The sequence below is a fragment of the Metschnikowia bicuspidata genome (genome assembly GCF_001664035.1).
Source record: "Metschnikowia bicuspidata var. bicuspidata NRRL YB-4993 chromosome Unknown METBIscaffold_1, whole genome shotgun sequence".
NCBI lineage: Eukaryota > Fungi > Ascomycota > Pichiomycetes > Serinales > Metschnikowiaceae > Metschnikowia > Metschnikowia bicuspidata.
The window spans coordinates 4,971,574-4,992,865 of record NW_017387731.1 but is presented as its reverse complement, the minus strand read 5'-3'; the positions used below and the strand labels follow the sequence as shown (position 1 = coordinate 4,992,865).

The 21,292-nt window shown below is 49.9% G+C and overlaps 6 protein-coding genes and 2 non-coding genes across 8 annotated transcripts; 5 read left to right on the top strand and 3 right to left on the bottom strand.

The window, feature by feature from the left end:
- The first annotated feature begins 2,892 nt into the window (after positions 1–2,892).
- On the top strand, positions 2,893–2,966 carry METBIDRAFT_t43. Its single transcript has one exon. It is a non-coding gene; the product is annotated as a tRNA-Ile (tRNA).
- Positions 2,967–4,279: 1,313 nt separating this feature from the next.
- METBIDRAFT_t44 lies at positions 4,280–4,353 on the top strand. Its single transcript has one exon. It is a non-coding gene; the product is annotated as a tRNA-Ile (tRNA).
- A 1,016-nt stretch (positions 4,354–5,369) lies between these two features.
- Positions 5,370–6,302, top strand: METBIDRAFT_10543 (mitochondrial 37S ribosomal protein uS15m; the record flags this gene model as incomplete). Its single annotated transcript, XM_018853795.1, has 1 exon — positions 5,370–6,302. One exon carries the CDS (start codon positions 5,370–5,372, stop codon positions 6,300–6,302), a length of 933 nt encoding a protein of 310 aa, XP_018714881.1.
- Positions 6,303–6,837: 535 nt separating this feature from the next.
- METBIDRAFT_36159 (MIND complex subunit) lies at positions 6,838–7,428 on the bottom strand (the record flags this gene model as incomplete). Its single annotated transcript, XM_018856697.1, has 1 exon — positions 6,838–7,428. One exon carries the CDS (start codon positions 7,426–7,428, stop codon positions 6,838–6,840), a length of 591 nt encoding a protein of 196 aa, XP_018714880.1.
- An 888-nt stretch (positions 7,429–8,316) lies between these two features.
- On the top strand, positions 8,317–9,377 carry METBIDRAFT_132443 (uncharacterized protein). Its single transcript, XM_018854326.1, has one exon. The coding sequence runs from the start codon at positions 8,398–8,400 to the stop codon at positions 9,274–9,276; it is 879 nt and encodes a 292-aa protein (XP_018714879.1). The 5' UTR covers positions 8,317–8,397; the 3' UTR covers positions 9,277–9,377.
- Positions 9,378–9,427: 50 nt separating this feature from the next.
- Positions 9,428–13,062, bottom strand: CPA2 (carbamoyl-phosphate synthase (glutamine-hydrolyzing)). Its single transcript, XM_018855681.1, has one exon. It carries the CDS (start codon positions 12,905–12,907, stop codon positions 9,479–9,481), a length of 3,429 nt encoding a protein of 1,142 aa, XP_018714878.1. The 5' UTR covers positions 12,908–13,062; the 3' UTR covers positions 9,428–9,478.
- Positions 13,063–14,767: 1,705 nt separating this feature from the next.
- On the top strand, positions 14,768–15,250 carry GPI19 (phosphatidylinositol N-acetylglucosaminyltransferase; the record flags this gene model as incomplete). Its single annotated transcript, XM_018856466.1, has 1 exon — positions 14,768–15,250. The coding sequence occupies one exon, from the start codon at positions 14,768–14,770 to the stop codon at positions 15,248–15,250; it is 483 nt and encodes a 160-aa protein (XP_018714877.1).
- Positions 15,251–15,918: 668 nt separating this feature from the next.
- METBIDRAFT_77195 (uncharacterized protein) lies at positions 15,919–18,711 on the bottom strand (the record flags this gene model as incomplete). The annotated part of the gene is made up of 1 exon (XM_018858659.1): positions 15,919–18,711. One exon carries the CDS (start codon positions 18,709–18,711, stop codon positions 15,919–15,921), a length of 2,793 nt encoding a protein of 930 aa, XP_018714876.1.
- Between the last annotated feature and the right edge of the window lie 2,581 nt (positions 18,712–21,292).

Genomic DNA, 21,292 nt, shown 5'->3' with positions numbered 1-21,292 from the left:
CTGGGGCCACAACCCAGAGAACCGGGGCCACAAGTCAGAGAACCGGGGCCACAACCCAGAAAGCTGGCGTCCGCCACTCGCACATCCGGCTCGTGGCAGTGCTGCAAGTGGTGGATCACGTCGTGGCCCTGGAGCCGGTGCAGATCCACCGCCGTGCCCGAGATGGCCACCGGGCCGCCCGCCTTGCCGTTGTTGGCCGTCACGAAAAGACGGCCCGCCGCTATGGCCGAGCGCACCGCGGCCTCGGCCTGGCCTAGCTCGCTCTGGAGCACGTGCGGGACCAGACTGCCCCACCACCGTTCTTTGGCCGGGGTCTTGTATTCGTGGTAGTACGGGGCCACGGAGCGCACGCCATTTCTGACGACGGCCACGGGCCCGGCTGCTGGGGCCCAGGGCTTGGTGCTATTTGGGGCCATCTGCGGGTGCTCTTTGGGGCCATCTGCTGGTGCCGTGGCGCGCGCCGTTTTGGCCCTACTGCCGGGGCCGCGGTGGGCCGCGGGGCGGGGCGCGGAGGCTCGGTGCGTTTATGCCGGCTCTGTTTTTTCGCCGTTCATTGTGGGTGTTTGTCGTGGTTTTTTGTCGTGTTTTTTTTTTTTTCATTGTGGTTTTTTCGTGTTGTGGTCTTTGCCATTCATTGCGGCTCGGCGGCGTTTGTGTTCTCCGTGGTTTCGTGTGTTCTTTTGTCTTTTGTGATGTGTTGTGGCGCTCTTCTGAGTTTACTCTGTCGAGCTTTTCGCTGCCCTGGGCCCATCGTCTCAGTGTGCCAATATATACCAAGGTGGGAGGCATGAAAGACGTGAATACCCAAAACAAAAATTTTCATTGATGACCGAAGGTTACATATCCCCAGAGAGTAAAATTTTATAGTGTAATGATTTATCGGGTAGGCATATATTAAGGGTTGACTTGCCTATTATACTCAGTTAATTTCCTTCCGTTTGGAGGTGTATTCCTTGGGCTACTCTTCCATGCGTAGGTAGACAATCCACATCTTTGAGTCAAACGTCACCTTGATTATTTTGAGGGTCGTAATCTATTATGAGCAAACATGGACATGATGCACATATTTGTTTATTCGACATTTCATATGTACATGAAAATACTTCCAAGCACTGGATCATAAATTAGCAGGCACACATGGAATCTGACTTGAAAGTCCAACTATTAGTGTGATTACACGGGTAGAGGTGCGCTAGACCTCTATTGATATTCTCAAGCCTCATTGAATATTCCAAGAATGTGGAGTGTTCCTAAAAAAGAACTAGTAGACCTGGTTTTTATGATACGAGATGTCAGGGGCTGACTTAAATTTAGTCCTGGTCATATATTCTGAGTGTTCGGGGCTGAACGTCAGATGTTCTCGCGAAATTGAAAGCCGAGACATGTCAAATTAGGCGCGAGTGTCTTTCCAGAGATCCCTTGAAATGGAAAATAAAAAGAAAGAATACCGAAGAAAAGAGGAAAAGAGGGAACGGGCCTGCCACGATCATTCTCCTGATTCAAAAAGTCAACAGCAAGCGGCTAGTGACTTTGAAGAAATCAGCCGTTCTTGCGTCATATGCAAAAAAAATTAAAGTGTCGCGTGAGCACTGGGGGCGACATTGAACGATCCCGAGGCATTCCTCGCTTTTGCATGGTGAATCTGGTTTTTGCAGGATGACGTCAGCAAAACGAAAAGCCAAACAATTTGTTCACAAACCCTTGTAAATCTCTTGGTATACAGCTTGGACCGAGCGCACTTTTTTGGTAGATACATCTGATGGAGCAATACATAATACATAAGAAACCTTTAGACAACTCCACCTACGTAACAAGTGTCGCAGCTCGGCCCGCCTCCGTCTTTTTTAAAAGAATCTTCATATTATAGACTGGAGTATTGTAACCCCACCACTACGAAATACTATAAAGAAAAAAGCCATGATAGATCGCAACATTGGCTCGGGTTAGACGCGAGCACCAATTCACGAAATCTCCTAAAGAGGATGTGACCGCACATACGATTGTTATTCCTATGGAACTATAGTTATCTTGAGGAAATTAGAACCGAACTATCGCAGCACAAAGACACTAAAGTTACGATTTAGTTCTAAATACCAACATTAGAATTCTCTCTTTTGGTCAATGTTGTTACGGTTAGTAGGAGTACATAGGGTAATAGAATAATAATAGGAAAGAAGTCAAGAATAGCTCATGAAGGAATAGTTCATCCGGGAACATGCTAGTAAAGGGAATTTAAGGAGTAAAGAGGGTACTAGGCCGCCCTTTTTTTTCTGGTAGATGAAAGGCTTCTGCCCATAGCCAATTTCCACCACTTGAATATAACTAACTAATTGACATCGTCCCATAGGATATGTTTTCCTGAGGGCCTGTGGCCATAGTTCATTTGACAAAGCGGCAAGACGTATATTTGCCTTTGCCTCCTGGTCCTTAAGCAAACACACCCTGCGAACGACTTTGACAAACCAAGTATGGGTTTTTAAATTATCAAAGGAAGTATTTAAAGAAGCTAGCATTTCCTGTAGCGCATTGGAGTTGAAAGCCAATCTTTTGCCATAATATCTCACACTCATTGTAGAGGTGGTCGCTATAGCAGCTTTTCAAACACAATCTGCATTCGAATCTTTACGTGCCCACTTCATTATTTTGAAAAGGCACACAGGAGCCGTGATTGAATATGAATGAATTCCAACAGCTCATGACCCCTCCCCAACAAATTTCGCCGTTATGAGAAGATGAAGCAATGTTTAGCTGTAGGGGTGGCCTATCTTTGCTTTTCATAGTTCTGGATATCTAAAAAGCTGAGATATAACATATCTTCAGTCCGCAAATGTATTGATATTTCTCTTGATATGTATCAAATGTGCTTTATTGCACTTCCTGGAATTCGAACAAGGTCCCTTGGCCCAGTTGGTTAAGGCGTGGTGCTAATAACGCCAAGATCAGCAGTTCGATCCTGCTAGGGACCATATTTTTGGCTAATTGGATATACAATTGCTAGAACATAGTCTTGACATTCTAGAGGCAGTCCGCAAATACCCTACCCCTCTACACAAATCAAAAAGTGAGAAATACCCGTCCTCAAGATGATAATCAGAGATTTGCGGACATGCTTATAGGCCGGGAAAACCAGGGGTACTACATCAACTCAAATACCATAGGGCAATGATCTTAATAAAACCCACGGCTTCCCTGTGTGCAACAGAAATCTCTATTAGACCAGACCATCCTAGGGAACACATGGGTATATTGATAAATGCCTCAAAAGACTCGTAAATGCTTTTTCGGAAGGGCAAGTCAAGGTCATGATTATCCAATGAATAGTAAATCATCATGTATGGAAAACAATATTGCCAAAAAAGGAAATACAATGGGTCAAAGGGCCAGCAAACAAAGAACGATTTAACAGTAAATGGGGCCAAAAGTACGAAAAGTTTTTCATGTTATTGAATAACAGCTGTATCTTGCGGTCAAAAGAATTTCAGGAACTTCCGCCCATGAAAGTGTCTTTGGTTTAACAAAAAGTGGGAACATCTCTTCGTTATTGGAAATTGTCTTTTTCGTTTATATGAGTATAGGGAAAAAGTATTGAGAAACTTTGAAACAAACAAGCCCAAAACCAAAGAAAATCACTGCCATGGAGGGACTAAAGATGCAATCTCCGTCTTTCTGAGCCTGTATTTATATTCCCTTCACTGTTTTGATAAACCAGCTATGATGATGTAGATCCTCGAATGATGTGTTTGATGAAAGGTCTTTCCTTTGACTTCATGGGTACTGTAAAGCCAGCCTTGCGCTTCAAAGTTAAAGTGCTCCATACACGGTATAAGTGACTCAAGATCTCATCTCATGGTTTTGCTTTACGAAAGATGAGCATTATTTTCTGCTAGATTCATCTGATTTGAAGGACCAAAACTATACACCATATAAACCTTTAGAAAGCTCCCAGCTACGTACCAAGTGTCTTAGTTTCGCCCGTACCCTTCCATTATTCACGGCCAGGATGGTCTTCATGGCCCGTATCTGTTTGCATATTGGATATTACGTCATCGACTCCTAGGATAGGTCTCCTGTAGTAGTCGCTTCAACTTAGATGGTTGTAGCGGCCTTAGGGAGCCCACTGACTCGCCAAGCAAAGGACCTTAACATACCATCAAAAAAAGGACTTCAAATCCCCCATTAAGGCTTCGTGGATTATCAAAGGAAGTATCCAAAGGAGCTAGCTTCTCCTTCACTACAATACGCTCACTTATTTTTCCTACCTTTTTCACATCAACAAGAAGGTCCCTTGGCCCAGTTGGTTAAGGCGTGGTGCTAATAACGCCAAGATCAGCAGTTCGATCCTGCTAGGGACCATTCAATTCTTTTTTTTCGCCCTACATTTTCAGATATAACGGATTGCACGTTGTATAAAGAGCCGATGCATCTTCGGAGTCTACGAAAAGAGACAATATGTTCAAAGTTTCGAAAGTAAGATCCTTAAACCCGCTCCAACCATCCAAGTTAAGGCGACTACCAGATGAGACTTGTCTAACGTTGGGGGGTGGGTCGTGTTTCGACATTTGGTACGTAGCTGGGAGCTGTTTGAAGGTTTTTTATATATATTTAATGCATATTTTGCTCCTTTAATCAGATCAATCTTAAAACAAATAAGGCAGGCGGAGGTAACCTTGAGTATCAGAACAAGAACAAAAAGCTACTTTCAGATGATTCAGAAGGTATGAGGCATTTATTAGGTCAACGACCCTGGTTTTGCAGCAAGAAATAATGCGGTGTTTGAATTGATTGTGCAATGATGTAGGAGTCCTGGGTAGGGGGACCTTGATTTTTGAAGGTGATTCACAATTTGGGCGGAATATTAGCATGAGATCATTAAACATTATTGGATGCAAACACCAGGCTCCTTTTTTAAAAGCGATGGAATAATGTTGTACACAGAAAAACACAACTTCCAATCCGACGCATAGACTATTTCTTTTTCATTCGACGGGCTGAGATACTGGCCGGAGGTATATATTTTTCCAACCAAAGGAAAACGAAAAAGCATTCATGGAGCACGCGATTTCAATCTTAGGGGCATGGTGCGACTTGAGGTGGAATTGCCCACTCACTTCGGTAGAGTCATATCAGAACATCAAACCAAGACCATGGCTAGAATCTTGATCTCAACATTAACACAGAGCCAAATCAAGCCTCATGACCAATCTTTATACCAAATCATGCAAAGCACTCTCAATTATCCGTTTATAGCGTGCTTCAAAAACCCACGGTCGTGCGCCGCACCATAAATCCCGCGAGTCCAGCAAAACCTCCATCTCCAGCGAAAGTCAAACACTGTTTAAACCGCTAGCAGCAGCGCTAAAATCACCCACATGTTTCGGTTGCAGACAAGAAATTTGGCCACCGCGGAAGGCTCTCTAAAGAAAGCCGCGGCAGCTTCCCAGAAAATCCTGCCGCTCTGGGCAGCCAAGCAGATCCCCCAGAAAGGCGCTCTGGATAAAAAACTTCTTGGGTTGAGAAAGAAGGAAATCAGGTTGAAGAAAATGATCACCCGAGACGTCAACAACTTGAAGCAGCACAACTTTAAACAAACCGAGTTCTCGGTGGACCCTGTTTTGGGTGATGAGCTGGTGCAGTTTTTGCAGCGTATGAGGGACGAGATTGCCGAGCCCTCCAATTTGGCATATGGCTACAAGCGCGAGGAGCTCGAAAAACTCCTCTACGGTGCACAAAAAGCCGCGTTGGACAGCAGCATCGGCGGCACGATTGTGACGGACCAGGTCTGCGAGGCCGAGGAGAAGAAAAGACGCGCGTTGTTGACGATCTTGAACATGAAGAACACCAATGCCGCGGACAAAAAGAAGTTGGCCATCAGCTTCGCCCGCAAAGAGTTCGAGCGCTTCGATGGCGACACGGGGTCGCCGGAGGTGCAGGCTGCGATCATGACGGTCAAGATCCACTTTGGCTTCAACCACATCCGTGAGTCGCCAAAGGACCACAGCCACATCCAGGTCGTGCGTGAGTTGGTCCAACACAGGCAGCGTGTGTTGAAGTACTTGAAGAAAGACAACCCCCAGCAGTACTTCTACACCATTGCCAAGTTGGGCTTGGCGGACGACGTGGTGACCTCGGAGTTCTCCATGGGCAGACAGTACTTCCAGGACTACAAGGTGTGGGGCGAAAAGCAGTTGGTCAAGTTGTCGGAGAAGCAACAGAAGAAGGAGCAGAAGTTTGCGGACTTGCAGAAGAAGGTCAACAACTACAACAAGCTTGCGAAGCAGAACTACGCGGCGCTCAACCAGTGATTCCTTGTACATATATATTATACGCGTGCTGCTATCCGTGCGTGGCACGCCCACCGATGCAAAGGGTCTTTGTAGGGACCTGAATCAGTGTAGCTCAGCGCACGGCGAGGTGGGCTATATGTTTGGGCCATATGATTTTGCAATAGAGGACACCCTGTATGACGGTCGACAATCACTGCTCAATCTTGGCAATGCAGGCTCGAGCTTCACTTGTATCCAGAAATCAACCAGTTTAAATATCACAGGTATCAGCCGGTTTAAATATCCCAGAGACCAACGGTCTTCACATATCAGATCTCAACCGGTCTTCATATCTCAGATACCAATCGATTTAAATATCCCAGATACCAACCAGTCTTTACATACCAGATATCAACCGGTCTTCACATACCAGATACCCACTGGTCTTCACCTCCCAGATTTCAACCTTTCTTCACGAGCAACAGCCTACCAAACAGGATTCCAGTCTCGTTAAGCCCCGCAGCCACAAATCTAATTTAACATTGTGTTCCCGGCCAGTCGCCCGGAACTTTGTCTATACATAAGCATCGAAAAACTGCGCGGAGAGCAGCTTCAAGTTTTCGTTCAACGTCAGTCTCATCATCTCGTCCACCTCGCCCAGGAGCTCTGCCACCAGCAGAACAACTCCGTCTGCTAGTTCGTGGCTCTCTTCGGCAAACTCCCTTAGTTCCTGTTGCAACCGCTGGTTGTCCAAGACCAACTGGTCATAGATCAAGGCAAGCTTTTTCTCCGAATCAGGCTTCAGTTCCGCCAAACCTGCGTTGATGAGTTCCTCGGGGGCCAACCTATCGACCTCGATCTGTTTCCGCGTGTTGCCTTCTCGAGCCTGTTGTGCCAGCTGGATGATCTCGTCCAACTCGTTGAGTTTCTGCTCGATGTCCCGTTCCGTGAAGATGTGCTTGACCTGCTTGACGCACGTGTCATGAAAATACGTCTGCATCTGTTTGCGGGCGTTTTCAAGCGCGTCGGGCCCCGTGTCAGAGCGGGATATGGTGGGGAAACATTTGTAGACCTGTTCGGGCATCAACAGTTTTTTGATGGTGTGCTCCACGGCCTTTTTCACGACCTGGTTGAGCCGGTCAAAGCGGACTTTCTCATACTCCATGATGCCTCTGTGTCATGGGTCCCAGGATTGGCGGGATAGAATGGGTGGATTGGTGCTGACAGGTGATATCTGCAGAGTGCTTGTTTGTTTAGGTATACCGCGTTGAGGGTCCACTGCGCGCATGGTGGAAATGGTGGGGTGAGAGAGGCATGAGAAGACACGACATCAAGCACTTGTTATCAACTGGCAGATTTGGGGGCAATGGGGAAAATTCGACTGCGGCGGTCTACTGCATTTACACCAAATCATAATTCACAGTTTCGTAGAACATTCTAGGTTTCAAATGCATTGGAGAAGGTGCGAGGCACGACCTGTCGGTCTTTATTGTAGGGTGAGCCAGGGTAAACCACAGAAGCCAGCAGTCATATCAATTCAGCAAATCAAGACCTTGTTTTTGTTTTCACCAGAACTCATCACTTGTTCATGGCGATCAACTGGGATGTTGCAGCTGATCTGACATGGGGCCGGATCAGGAAGACTCTAATATACTCACTGGAATACAGACCAAAAGAGCGTCCAAAGTACACAAATTGGCTGGAGTTTTGATTCAGTCAGAAAAGGGCAAGACTGCATCAAAAAGCAGGAGACTGGTGTATTGAGCGCAGAGGATATATACTTCCAGTGCGCCATGCTTATTGCCCCAGCAGAAACCACCGATTCCCTCCGACATCAGTTCAAGAGAAAGTATCAAAAGAGTGGTTATCTACCCAGAATAGAACACACAAAACAACAGAAAACACTGCCCAAAATGACATGGAAATTTGTTCACGTCTCCAGGGATAATCAATCAATCATGATCTTAGGCTAGATCGCTGGGAGCGTGCGCAGGTCCCCCAGCCTGTCCTTCATAGACCGTCTCACCACTGCTCTAATACCAGCTATCTTAACTCCAACATCACCTACTGTCTGACTTACACACAAACAAAAAACCGAGCGAACATCCGATCTCCAAGTGTATCCTAAAGAACCATGCTGGACCCCCGCTCTATTATCGCTGAGGCTGAGAAGTTGGCCAAGCCGCAGAAAGGCTTCTTTTCCTTTTTGGGTGGCTCGTCGTCCTATCGCCTCGAAGAAGCCACGGATTTGTACATCCAAGCCGGGAACCATTACAGACTAAACAAGGATTTTGCTATGGCCGGCCAGCAGTTTGTGAAGGCATCGGAGTTGCAAAATGAGCTAAAAAACCACAACGACGTGGCCAACCACCTTATCGAGGCATATAAATGCTTCAAGTCCGTGTCGCCCCCTGATGCCATTGACGCCTTGTCACAGGCCATCCATATATTCTTGACCCAGAACGGGCAGTTTAGAAGAGCCGCGAACTTCCAGATGGATTTGGCCGAATTGTACGAAACAACAGGCGACGCGGCCAACGCCTCTCTGAGTTATGAAAAGGCAGGCGATTACTTTTCGACCGACCACGCCGAGGCCCTTTCGAACAAGGCGTATCTCAAGTGTGCGGACTTAAACGCCCTCCTGAGCGACTACTCGAAGGCACGTGATTTGTACGACTCGATCATCAAGAATCTGGTGGGGAACAACTTGACTAAGTGGAACTTGAAGGATTATTTCTTGAAAAACATCTTGTGCACCCTTTGCCTAGACGACATAGTGGAGGCGCAGAAGCGGCTCAACATTTTTGCAGAGGACGAGCCTTCGTGGCCCACCACGAGGGAATATAAGCTAATTGAGGATGTCTTGGACTCCATTCAAAATGGTGATGTGCAAGCTTTCTCCGACCGCGTATACGAGTTTGATCAATTCAGCAAATTAGACAAGTTGAAGACCCAGTTGTTGTTGAAGATCAAGAACTCCGTGGTGGAAAAGGATGACGAGGACTTGACCTAGCCAGGTTGGCTCGCGAACAGCCCGATGGCAGCTTGCCCGAGTTCTCTCTATTTGACGGGTCGCATTCATATCCCACTGTCGCATCAAGTCCAATGTACTACAGCGTTAGGTATTGATCTTTATGTATTTCTATTTGAATCTGAATTCCTCATCTCTTGTTTACATTATGTGTGCTGTACTGTCTTCCATCTGCTGTCTGCGCTCAAACAGGCTTGCCTCCCAAAAACTCACTCCATCTTCTGACCTCCGATGGAATCTCGAAAGAAGAAGGAATGGTGTCGAAGTTGACTTTGTTACCGATCTTGGCCTTCAAGCACTCGGCGAAAAGCTGGGTGGTGTTTGGTTCGTTGAACAAAGGAATACCGAAATCAATGGCATTTCTTCTCATGACGTAGTCCTCATCCAACAAGCTCTCGGCTCTGGCCTTGGCCAAGTTGAACACCGCAGAAATCTGGTGCTTCTGGAAAATCTCTCTCAAGGCTCTCTTGTCGGTCTTTGGGAACTCGATCACCTCGACAGACTCGCTGACGTTCTTGGAAATGTACTCGGCAACATCTGGCGAAGCGGCGTAGAAGTTGTAGCCGAGGCCAGAAATGGTCTTGGCAACATTGGCCAACTTCTCGTTGGTCAAGTCACCACCAAACAAAACACCGGTGCCGGGAAGAGGCACGCTGAAGTTCATTGTGGACTGGATCGAGGTCCAGTAGGCCTCGACCAAGTCGTCACCGAAGCAAGCAATCTCACCGGTAGAGGACATCTCGACACCCAAAAATGGGTCAGCACCAGCCAAACGAGTGAAAGAGAATTGAGGCACCTTGGTGGCCACACGGGAGTACTCCTTAGCCATCAAGTCGACGGGCTTTGGAACGTTCTCACTGAGAAGGGCCTTGGTGGCGACGTCGATGAAGTTGGTGCCCAATACCTTGGACACGAATGGGAAGGAACGCGAGGCACGGATGTTGCACTCGATGACCTTGAGCTCAGCGTCCGAGTCGTTCAAAGCGCCCTCCTTGTCGTTCAAGATGACTTGCATGTTGAAAGGACCGGTGATTTTCCAGGCCGCGGCAACCTTGTCGGCAATGACCTTGAGTCTTTGCAAGATGATAGGAGACAAGTTCTGAGGAGGCAAGACCAAAGTGGCGTCCCCCGAGTGGACGCCTGCGTTCTCCACGTGCTCGGAAACAGCGTGGACCAAGACCTCGCCGTTGTGGGCCACGGCGTCGATGTCGATTTCCTGGGCGCCCGAGATAAACTTGGAGATCACCACGGGGTGGTCGCGAGACACCTTGGAGGCGTTGGACAACTTGGACTCCAACTCGTTTTGCGAGTTGATGACCGACATGGCGGCTCCCGACAAGACGTAGGAGGGTCTCACCAAAACCGGGTAGCCGACGTCGTTGGCAAAGGCCTCGGCCTCCTCGATGGAGGTCAACTCCTTCCATTGGGGCTGGTCGACGCCGATAGAGTCCAAGATCTGGGAGAACTTGTGTCTGTCCTCGGCCTTGTCGATGTCCTCCGGGTTAGTGCCCAACACGTTGCAGCCCTGGTTCTGCAAGGCCAAGGCGATGTTTTGGGGCAACTGGCCCCCGAAGGAGACGACCACGCCTTGCGCGGTCTCCAACTCGTAGATGTCCAAGACACGCTCCAAGGAAAGCTCCTCGAAGTACAAGCGGTCGACCTCGTCGAAGTCTGTGGACACTGTCTCCGGGTTGTAGTTGATCATGATGGTCTTGTGGCCGGACTTGCGCAAAGCTCTGGCGGTGGCCACGGCACACCAGTCGAACTCGACGGACGAGCCGATTCTGTACACACCCGAGCCCAAGACCATGGTGCCGTGCTCGTTGAAGTCGATGTCCGAGGACGTGGCGTTGTAGGTGGTGTACAAGTAGTTGGTGTTGGCGGGGAACTCCGCGGCCAAGGTGTCGATTTTCTTGACGAACGGCGTGATGCCATAGGACTTCCTGAGGGCACGCACGTCCAACTCGGCCAGGTGCACGCACATGGCGATCTGCTTGTCGGAGAAGCCGAGCTTCTTGGCCCTGCTCATCAAGTCCGTGTTGACGTTGGACAAGGAGGCGGCGGCCTCCAACTCACGGTACATGTGCACGATGTTCATCAACTTGTACAAGAACCACTTGTCGATCTTGGTGAGGTCGTGCACCCGGTCCACGGAGTAGTTCTCGTGGAGCAACGCCTGGCCCACGGCCAACCATCTGCGGTCGGTCGGGTTGGCCAAGGTGTCGTCCAAGTTGTCGAAGTGGTCGCCCTGGAAGCCGACGTACGAGGGGTCGACCTGGCGGATGGCCTTCTGGAAGGACTCCTCGAAGTTGCGGCCGATGGCCATGACCTCGCCCACGGACTTCATGGCCGAGCCGATGTCGCGCTTGACGTGCTGGAACTTGGCCAAGTCCCATCTGGGGATCTTGGTGACCATGTAGTCCAAGGAGGGCTCGAAGCCGGCAGTGGTGGTCTTGGTCACGGCGTTGGGCAACTCGGGCAAGGTGTGGCCCAACGCGATCTTGGCCGCGGTGTACGCCAACGGGTAGCCCGTGGCTTTGGACGCCAAGGCCGACGACCGCGACAAGCGGGCGTTGACCTCGATCACGCGGTAGTCCAAGCCGTCCGGCTGCAAGGCATACTGCACGTTGCACTCGCCCACCACGCCCAAGTGGCGGATGATCTTGATGGCCGCGGACCGCAACATGTGGTACTCCTCGTCCGACAAGGTCTGCGAGGGCGCCACCACGATGGAGTCGCCGGTGTGGATGCCCAACGGGTCGAAGTTCTCCATGTTGCACACGGTGATGCAGTTGCCCACGCGGTCGCGCACGACCTCGTACTCCACCTCCTTCCAGCCCTTCAAGGACTTCTCCACGAGGATCTGCGGGGCCAAGGACAACGAGCGCGAGCACAAGTCGCGGAGCTCGTCTTTGTTGGCCGCGAACCCGGAGCCCAAGCCGCCCAACGAGTAGGCCGAGCGCACGATGATCGGGTAGCCGATGGCGTCGGCCGCGGCCAACGCGTCGTCCACGGTGTCCACGGCTATGGACTCGGCGATGGGGATGTCGATTTGCTTCAACGCCTGCGCAAAGAGGTCGCGGTCCTCGGACGTCTCCAAGGTCTTGATGGGCGTGCCCAACACCTTGACGCCGTAGCGGTCAAACACGCCCATCTTGTCCAACTGCACGCCGACGTTCAAGCCGGTCTGCCCGCCGAACGTCAACAAGATGCCGTCCGGCTTCTCCCGCTCGATGATGTACGTGATGTACTCGGGCGTCACCGGCAAGTAGTAGATCTCGTCCGCCAACTGGTGCGACGTCTGGTTGGTGGCGATGTTGGGGTTGATCAACACCGACTGCTTGTTGGCCTCCTTCAATGCTTTGATGGCCTGCGAGCCCGAGTAGTCAAACTCCCCGGCCTGCCCGATGGACAACCCTCCCGAGCCGATCACCAACACCTTCGACACGTCCACCAACGCGTGGTCGTGGCTGGCTAGCGTTTTCAAGTACTCGCCGCCTTTGTACACGGGCTCGGCGTTTAGCCAGCGGCTGCTGACGGCAAAGGTTCTGACGGCACCCGTCTGCTTAGCGAGCTTGGCCCGGACCGAGGCCACGCGGGCCACGCCGGCCATTTTGCTGGGGGCTACCCTGATACTGCGGAAAAGCATGGTGTGAGTTTCCGGAAGCACGCGGTGGTGGCTGCTAGCAAAAGTGGGACGAAAAAGGTGGAGGGCAAAAGAGAGCAGGGGGATTTTGCACCGGCTATATATGATGGGCGCTATCGGAAAAAAAACCGCCCAATGCGGTAATGACTCAGCGCTAGCCGCGATTTGAGATCAGTGCCGTTACCCGGACGGCGCCCGGCCGGGCAGCATGCCCCGGCACCGAAGAGGCAGCGCCGGGCCCGGCGCAGGCACGTGGCCGCCACACACAGGCCTGTATATGCCCGTGCCTTCCAGACCCTGCGGGCACCGAAATCAGCGACGTCCGGGGCCGTCCTCCAGCCCGTGCCAGATACGCGCCTGCATGCGCGCGCCGGCACGTGAGAAAATATCGCTTATGTCATCGTTATGTGCAAGCACTGGCCAGTGGAGCAATGCCTGGGCACCTCCGCTACGGCCCTGAATATCCGGGAGGAAACCATCCTTTTTTTTTTCGGGTGGTTTTGGCCAGCGTCGCTATGGGGAAGGCCCGGGCTGTGCTTGCTGTGCGGGCCCAATCGCATTTGGTGGTGCCCATGGCGTGCACGTAGTATAGGTACCATGTTTTGGGGAAAAGCTTTTTGATGGCCGGCCATCTCCAGCCCAGGGCCGCTGATCCATACCTCGGCATAGTAGTCACACGGCGTCTGATCAAGAGGCCGGCTGGGCCGCTCATTCGCATGTGGGTCAGCTGGCACTGTTCTCTAGCTGGCCTCTCTTCGACAAAGCGTTAATTTGAATAATCCCGGCGTAGCGGGGTGTTTAGCACCCGCCGGGTTATGGATGAAGAAAGAATGATTTTCGGTTTTTTTTTGGGGGGCGGGGAGAAGATTTTCCTGTTTCTACGGGCGGTGATATTAAATGTAGCCTTGTGAATATAAGTTTCAGAACAAGTCAATGTTTATTGGGTAAGTATACTTTTCTTGCCTTTTTAAATTGGTTTGAAAAGACGATTAAAATTAGTTTTTGAACATGACGATGAACATGAAACAATTGTGAGTCATTATACGATTAAAACTAAAATAGGTAGTCCATGCATACCAGTTAGATAGGCACAATTTTTTTTATTGTTATGAATGGTATGAAAAATCAATCAATCAACATCACATTATCAGTAGGTAGATCAAATATAGGCTTGTACCGTTTGTAATAAGAATGCTACTAACTGAAATAAGTGACCGAAAGGGTAATCATCACCTTTCAATACCCATGTTTTTAATACGAGCACACATGAAATTCTAGAATAAACTAACCTTGGTACGTCTAATAATTGAGACCTGATTTCAAATCAAGTGGAAGCAAACCACGCTTGTCTCATTGACGCAAGCGTTATGAAGCTTCAATTTCTATTCTCTCACGTGTCTTGCGAAAAGCCAATATGGAGCTCGTCTCATTCCGCCAAGTCCCAAGTCTAGTTTTCGGCTGCCTCGTTCACAGGCGATGGGTCCAAACCGACAAAATAAACGCTGTCCAACTGATACTAAATACCAGCTTCTGCAGATCTGGCGTATCTGCTGACGCTAGATACTCCTGCCCCAAATAACCTGCTCAGAATCCGATATGGGGAAACGCAAGCATGTGTCCGCCGTCCAGTGTCTAAATTTCACACGAAAACACAGAAGCGCTTTCGTCACTTTTGCAGGTCAGACAACTCAGCCCGGCCCCAGGCCGCAGCGTCTGGGTGTTTTGAATGTCTTCAAAAAGACAGAAATATACGACGCTGGGCGGCGTCACGTGACACGGCCGGCTCATATGCTCGGAAGATGCCCTCCCTTATTCTTCCAAGCAGTAATGGGCTTTCTGACAGAGGATAGCCTTGCGCGAGAGTCCGACGTCACTGTGTCCACAAATGTCACGCTGTATGCCGAGTACAAAGGCTTTTTCATGTACGTGCTCTCCGCAGTAGCACTCACAATGTTTGTCATGTGGATCTTGGCCCCACATTCAGTACTCCTCTCTCTTGGAATCTCATATTATCCGGATAAGTATTGGGCGCAGGCAATCCCCATGTATTTTCTCATGCTGATGTTCTATCTGTACGTGCTGGTCACGCTCTATAATAACGAGGTCCAGACTTTGAAGCTTGATGACTTACGTGTCTTCACCGACGAGCACTCGGTATCTCCAGAAGATCCCGTAGACTGGCTCTGGAAAGCGCCAAGCGGTGTATGGGATCTCCCCATTGGGCTTGTAAACGAGGTGCTATACGGCGAGGATGAAGATAAAATCCACTATGGAGACACTCCGGAATCGGGTCTCAAGGGGCTCGATTGAAACGAAGTGCGGTTAGGACACAGGAGGCTTGTTGCGTGGGGAATAGATTCTATGCATATATAAGTCTCGAATTGGCAGGACTGACTCATCCTTTTCTGGATCCACAACGATCACATTCTTTGCGTACTCCTGTGCCAAAGCATTCTTGCCTTCAGCTTTTAGCAACCGCATCGCAAATGTTTAAGGTCGCATGACAGCCCGCTGTCCAGATCATGGAGATTACTGGGCATTGAATCCATCGGCACTATAAATTTGCTTATTTGTTTATTGTCACTCAAGAATATAGTCGTGGACTGCGTGTACATAGAACCACATTCTTGAAAGAGCCCCAGAGCGCTTGATACAGTCATACTCATTTAAGGACTCTGATCTATACGTAGAAAGCAGCAACATGACATTTCTCGACCTATATTCCATGCTGTGTTCAAATCCCTGCTTTCGAGTTTGAAAGAAAGAGAAAAGGAGGGACATGAATACATCTTCAGTTGTTTCGAAGATTGGAACTGAGCACAACAAGTGTTTTCACGTCTGAAAGAGTCTCACCCACTTACCAACAAAGGGTTTGGAGCAGTCCGGCAGCGCACCTCAACATTCGTTCATACTTTATCTTCACCACTTGCCCCATGCAATAAGCTGTTTTTTCTTCTAACAGTAAGCATATCTCATGCTCAAATGCCATATGTGCTTTGAAGAAAACCTCTTGTCTCGGAGTCAATTAAGGACATGATTTGGCTTTCCCAAGCATGGCCGACAACTTCCTTGTAGCTCATGAGGGTTTGGAAAAACAATTCCTTAAGAGCTTCCAGGGGCTCGAAATAGTTCCCAATGCAGCTTATGAACAAAGCCAAGTTCTTGCGGCCTTCGGGATTAGCCAAGCCACCCAACGACGCGTCAGGACTGGACTTGAGCGTTTCGATCATACCAATGAAACCAGACTCTTTCTCCTCATTTTCTATCACGTACATCATCTGAGTGCACCAGGAGTATATGAATTCAGGCAACCTATGCGCGATGAAGAGTGCGCCTCCAGGAACACCCAAACGGCCCAAGCAGATGGCCGCATTCTCCAAAACTGTTTGGTGGGTGTTTGAAGAGTTGAGGAGAGGGATCAACAAGTTGACCACATTGGGGATGTATGATTTGAGAGATTCGGGGTTCGCCTTGATGGCAATTTCGCCAAAGGCCCAGACGGAGTTGTTGGTGACGGGGTATGTGCCGTACGAGTAGTTGTTGATCTCGTTTCCGATGCAGATGACCACTCTGTCGATGTAGGGCTCGATTGTGGCTTCGCATGCGAAAATGGCCAAGTCTCCCAACAAGGCGTAGGCCAGTTGTCTCACGTCATCCTCGTGATCCTCGAGGCAGGCCAAAACCGGCTCCATCACATTGGCGCCATGTTGGCTCATCATCTGGACCGAGTGCTCCTTGAAGCCCTGCACTAGTCCGTCGATCAAGTCGAGAGAAGCCACCATGAAGTCTTTCTCTGGGGCCTCGATAAGCGGGTCTGTATGCACATTCTGGTTGAGCTGGATGGCATTGGCCAAGATTTTCAAGGCCCTTTCGTACACGGGCATCGCGTACGGGGCAAAGGCCTCGCCCATGGTGGCAGCAACCACGGACATGCATTCCAACAAGGGCCACAAGTCCGTGTCATCGTCGTCTAGCAGCTGCCAGTTCTGCAACAAGGGTGGCAACAAGACGTTGGCGTGTTCTGGCGTCAGGCCAAAGACGGCTGGCCCGATCCTCTCGACGAAAGTCGAGACGGAGTCGTAGAGAATGATCAAGTTTTTCCGCTGATACTTCAGGAAGCACTTGGCAAAGTGCTCCAAAAGCGGGCCGACATAGTACTGGATGAGAGACACATCCGCGGCCTCGACAAACAGCGAGAGCGACGAGCACGCGGCGTGCTGCACGAGTTTCTTAGGGTCCAACGTCAACAGGACCACGGCCTCAAACGTGTGCTGGAAGTACGACGCGTACTGGCCCCCCTCGTGGGCCTCGTCGCAGATCCAAGCGGCGTATTGCGATAGCGTCCAGCACGAGATCTGGCGCACCCGGGGCTCGGCGTCCTTCATGCGGTCGACCAAGAACGGGACAAGGGTGGGCAACTTGTCACGCGCGAGCTCGGTGCAGCTCTTGGATATGGCACCAAACGCCAAGATGGCCGCCTCCCGGACGGGCCACTCGGAGGACACAATTGTCTCCTGCAAAATGGGGAGGGTGGTCTCGATGACCTCCTGCGGGTGGTTGAGCGACACGGCGTCGAGCGTGGCCGCAGCGCAGCGCCTCAAGTTCCACAGATTGAGCTCGTCGTCGTCGTCGTCGTCGGAGTCGTCGTCCGCGGCGTCGCCCTCGGAATCAGACACGTCCGAGTCGTATTCGCCGGGGTGCTTGCGGGCGGTGCCGCGCTTGCTGACCGAGTGCACGCCCTTGCCCTTGGCCATGTTGGGGCGCACGTCCTCCTGCCTGTCCGCGTCGTGCGCGTTGTCCCGCTCGTCCAAAATGTCGATCAAGACGATCTGCTCGTCGGAGTACACCATTTTCTCCAAGAGAACGGGAAGCACGGCCCGGAGCTGGGCCTTGAGCAACGGGCCGCCCGCCTCGTCCGGCCGCTCGGAGAGCGCTAGCAAGAACTCGCAGGCCTCGATGGCCACGCCCTCGTCGGCGTCCCGCATCAGGTGCACGCAGTACGACACCACGCCGTCCATGTGCGGCAAGAGCCTGTCGGGCCACGCCTCCATGACGCCGAGGAACGCGGCGCACACGTTCTTGCGCACCTCGGCACTGGTGTCGCTGGCCATGCCGAAAAGCGCCTGCAAGTACCGGTCCAAGAACACGAGCACCAGCGGCGACTTCAACGGCACCAACTGGTTGAGGCAGTGCACCACGGCCGCCCGGAGCTGGGGAGTTGCTTGCGGCGCCTGCACGAGGCCGAGGAGCCGCGCCGTGACGTGGTCCAACGGCCGCTCGCCGCGGCACTCCTTGTCCAAGGCCACGGCATTGTCTTCACAGATCTTGGCCAAGGTCTGCACGGCCGCCTCCTTGCACGCCACGGGCGCGTCGGGCGACTCCGGCACCAGCAAGAGCTGGCCGAGAAGCTCGGGCCAGCCGGCCGTGCCGAGCGCCACAAACATGGACGTGATCACGTTTCCCGTGATGTTGCGCACCATGGTTTCAGGCAGCATCAAGCCCATCAAGACGCTGGCCTTGAGGAACTCGCGCGGCCGCAGCCGGTCCCGGAGCACGGAGTTCTTCAAGTTCATGCCTGCCGCGGCCCGCACGTCGGGCGTGGCCTCGGAGTCGTGCACCAAGAGCTGGCAGAGGTAGTTTTCAAACAGCGCCTGTGTCTTTGCGTGTGCGAGGAACTCATGCGCGGCGCCTCGCTCGGCGTTGTTTGGCAGGAGCGTTGCTCTGAAGACCTTGCGGAGCTGTGCGAGCTCGTGCGGGTGGGCCTGCCACATGGTGCGTACGGATCGGCGTGTTTGGGGGGTGTTTTTTTGTGCGGAGTGCAGAGCCTCTGGTGGTGGAGGTGTTTTTTTCCTTGCCTGGAGATGATCTTCGCGCCGCGCACCCGGGCTTTGGCTGAGGGTCTCTTCGATGCGGCGGGTCTGAGAATCCAGGCATGGGCCTTTTTCAGTTGACTTGGTTCGATTGGGATGGGTTGATTTGGGGCTTTTCGATATGGGGCTTTTTGATGTTAGGGAGTTTTTGATATGCGACTTTTCATCTTGGCTTGTCTGGTGCTAGGGTTTATTAGGTATGGAACTTGTATGATACAGGGATTTGATATGGGCTTTTTCAATACCATGATTTGTTCGATTGGACTGACTTGATAGGGGCTTTTCGATATCGGACTTTCTTGATGCTAGAGTTATTCTGATGCTAGGAATTTTTTACTTTTCATACTGACTTGTCTGGTGCTAGGGTTTATGAGATATGGACTGACTCGATATAAGGCTTTTAGATATGGAATTTTTTTCAATACGAGACTTTTTAGAAGTAGGACGTTTTCGATATATGAATTACGTCAATTGTGACCCTTCAATACTGGGACTTATTAGATATGAGACTTTTTCAATATGAGGATTTATTAGATTTAGGACTTGTATGATACTAGGCTTCTTATTACGGGGCCTTTTTAATACTAGGACTTGTTCGATACAAGCTTTACACGATACTGCGACTTTTCAATACTAGGGCTTACTAAATATCGTACTTTCCAATACCGGACTTTTAAATATGGGACTTGTATGATGCTGAGGCTTTTCATTACCAAGACTTATTAGATATGGGAGTTATATGATACTGCGACTTTCCAATGCTAGGATTCATTAATGATACTGGACCGATACGAGTATGCGATTTCATCACTTATTCAATACGGGACTTTCTCAATACTTTTCCAATACGTTTCCTGATGCTAGGGCCTTTTTGATGCTAGAACTTTTTTGATATGTGGCTTATTTGATATGAGACTTATTTATATGGGACTTGTACGTGACGTTTTTGTTGCTAGGATTATTGAACTTACTTGACACGGAACTTGTATGATACTGGGATTTTCAATACGGTCCTTTTTAATGCGAGTCCATTTTGATGTTAGGACTTATTTGATAAAATACTTACATGATACTGTGATCGTCTTTTTTGGTCTGTGCAAAAAGGCTCATTTGTCGGCCGTGAGCGCAACATTATTGAACGTCTGCAAAAATGGATTCCGTGGGGAACCAGTCTTTCTTACAGAGACTGATGCGGAAATATCGCCCAGTATCTCTTATTCCAAAAATCCATGAAACATTTCCCAATGATAAATCTTGCTCAGTACAAGCCAAGCACAACAGGTGCTATCAGCGAGTTTGATATTTCTCACCTCGGTAGTGACGAGGACAACGCGAACCTCCGAGAAGATCTCCACGATTATGATTAAGCATCTTCTAACGTGCGGGTCTGGAATTGGGGCTTGATGCAGTTTCTCATACAACACTACGTTCAGGTGCATCTACAGAGACTAAGATTTCCACAGTCACGCCATTACATTTTCATTTCCATCATCTCTGTCTTTTCGGTGAAACACCTGGACGCATTAACATCACTAAGACTTGCAGGTTATGCTTGGGAGAGTTTCCTCCCTACTAAATCAAGAAAGTGCAATGGAGCTGCATCTTCGTCGCTAATACTTGTGTTTTCATCTGTGGCAACGCTATTCACCCTATCGTCTTTTTCAGAAAGCAGGATATCATTCGGTTCGATGACTTCTTTAGATTCCGTGAATGCAAGGAATTCTCAGTACTAGGACTTATTCAGTAGGGGACTTTCTCGATGCTAAGTCTTATTGAAATGTTTCGACATCATTCGACTTCGAGCTCATTAAGATTTATTCGATGCGGGAATTCTATGAACGTATTCAATACGAAAGACACGGTTTTGGTGGAAATCTTTGGCCTTTTCTCTCGCCGGTTTGAAATGGTGCCCAAGTTTACCGAAACACAACAGAATCTTCGGGGTACAAATACTAGGTTCTGTTGAAATTGGAATTGTATTTTTGCGTTTGTTTATGATACTCATGCGGGCATGATAAGCCCTGGCTTTGGAACCACCATGAGGCTTTGTACAGAAAAAGTTGCCCACTATAAATATCGCTGGTTTTTGCCAAAGGGGTTTAACGCCCCCTTGGTATTTTACAAAGGTACTCTTGAGGGTGCCAAGGATGATGTTCATGTCTAGTTTGCTGGCAAACGAAGAACGACTTAAACTCAGAGCAGCCATGTCCTGGTTTTTATGCCGAGGAAGAACATGTATGTTTTTTCGTTGGCCACTTCGAAAGGCGTGTAATACTGGCGATGCTCCAGTAGACCTGTACGTACTCTGATCATGTTTTCCCATGTTAAAATAACAGAGATTAGCCAGAAGTTGTCGTTTGGATTTTGCTTTCTTGCGGGCCTCGAATTCTGAAAGCCAAGACAGGTCCTTCGAGCAAATGAAGTTTTTTCATTTGTAAAGCTCTGATGTACCACGAAATGTCGACAGGAGATATGGAATCCC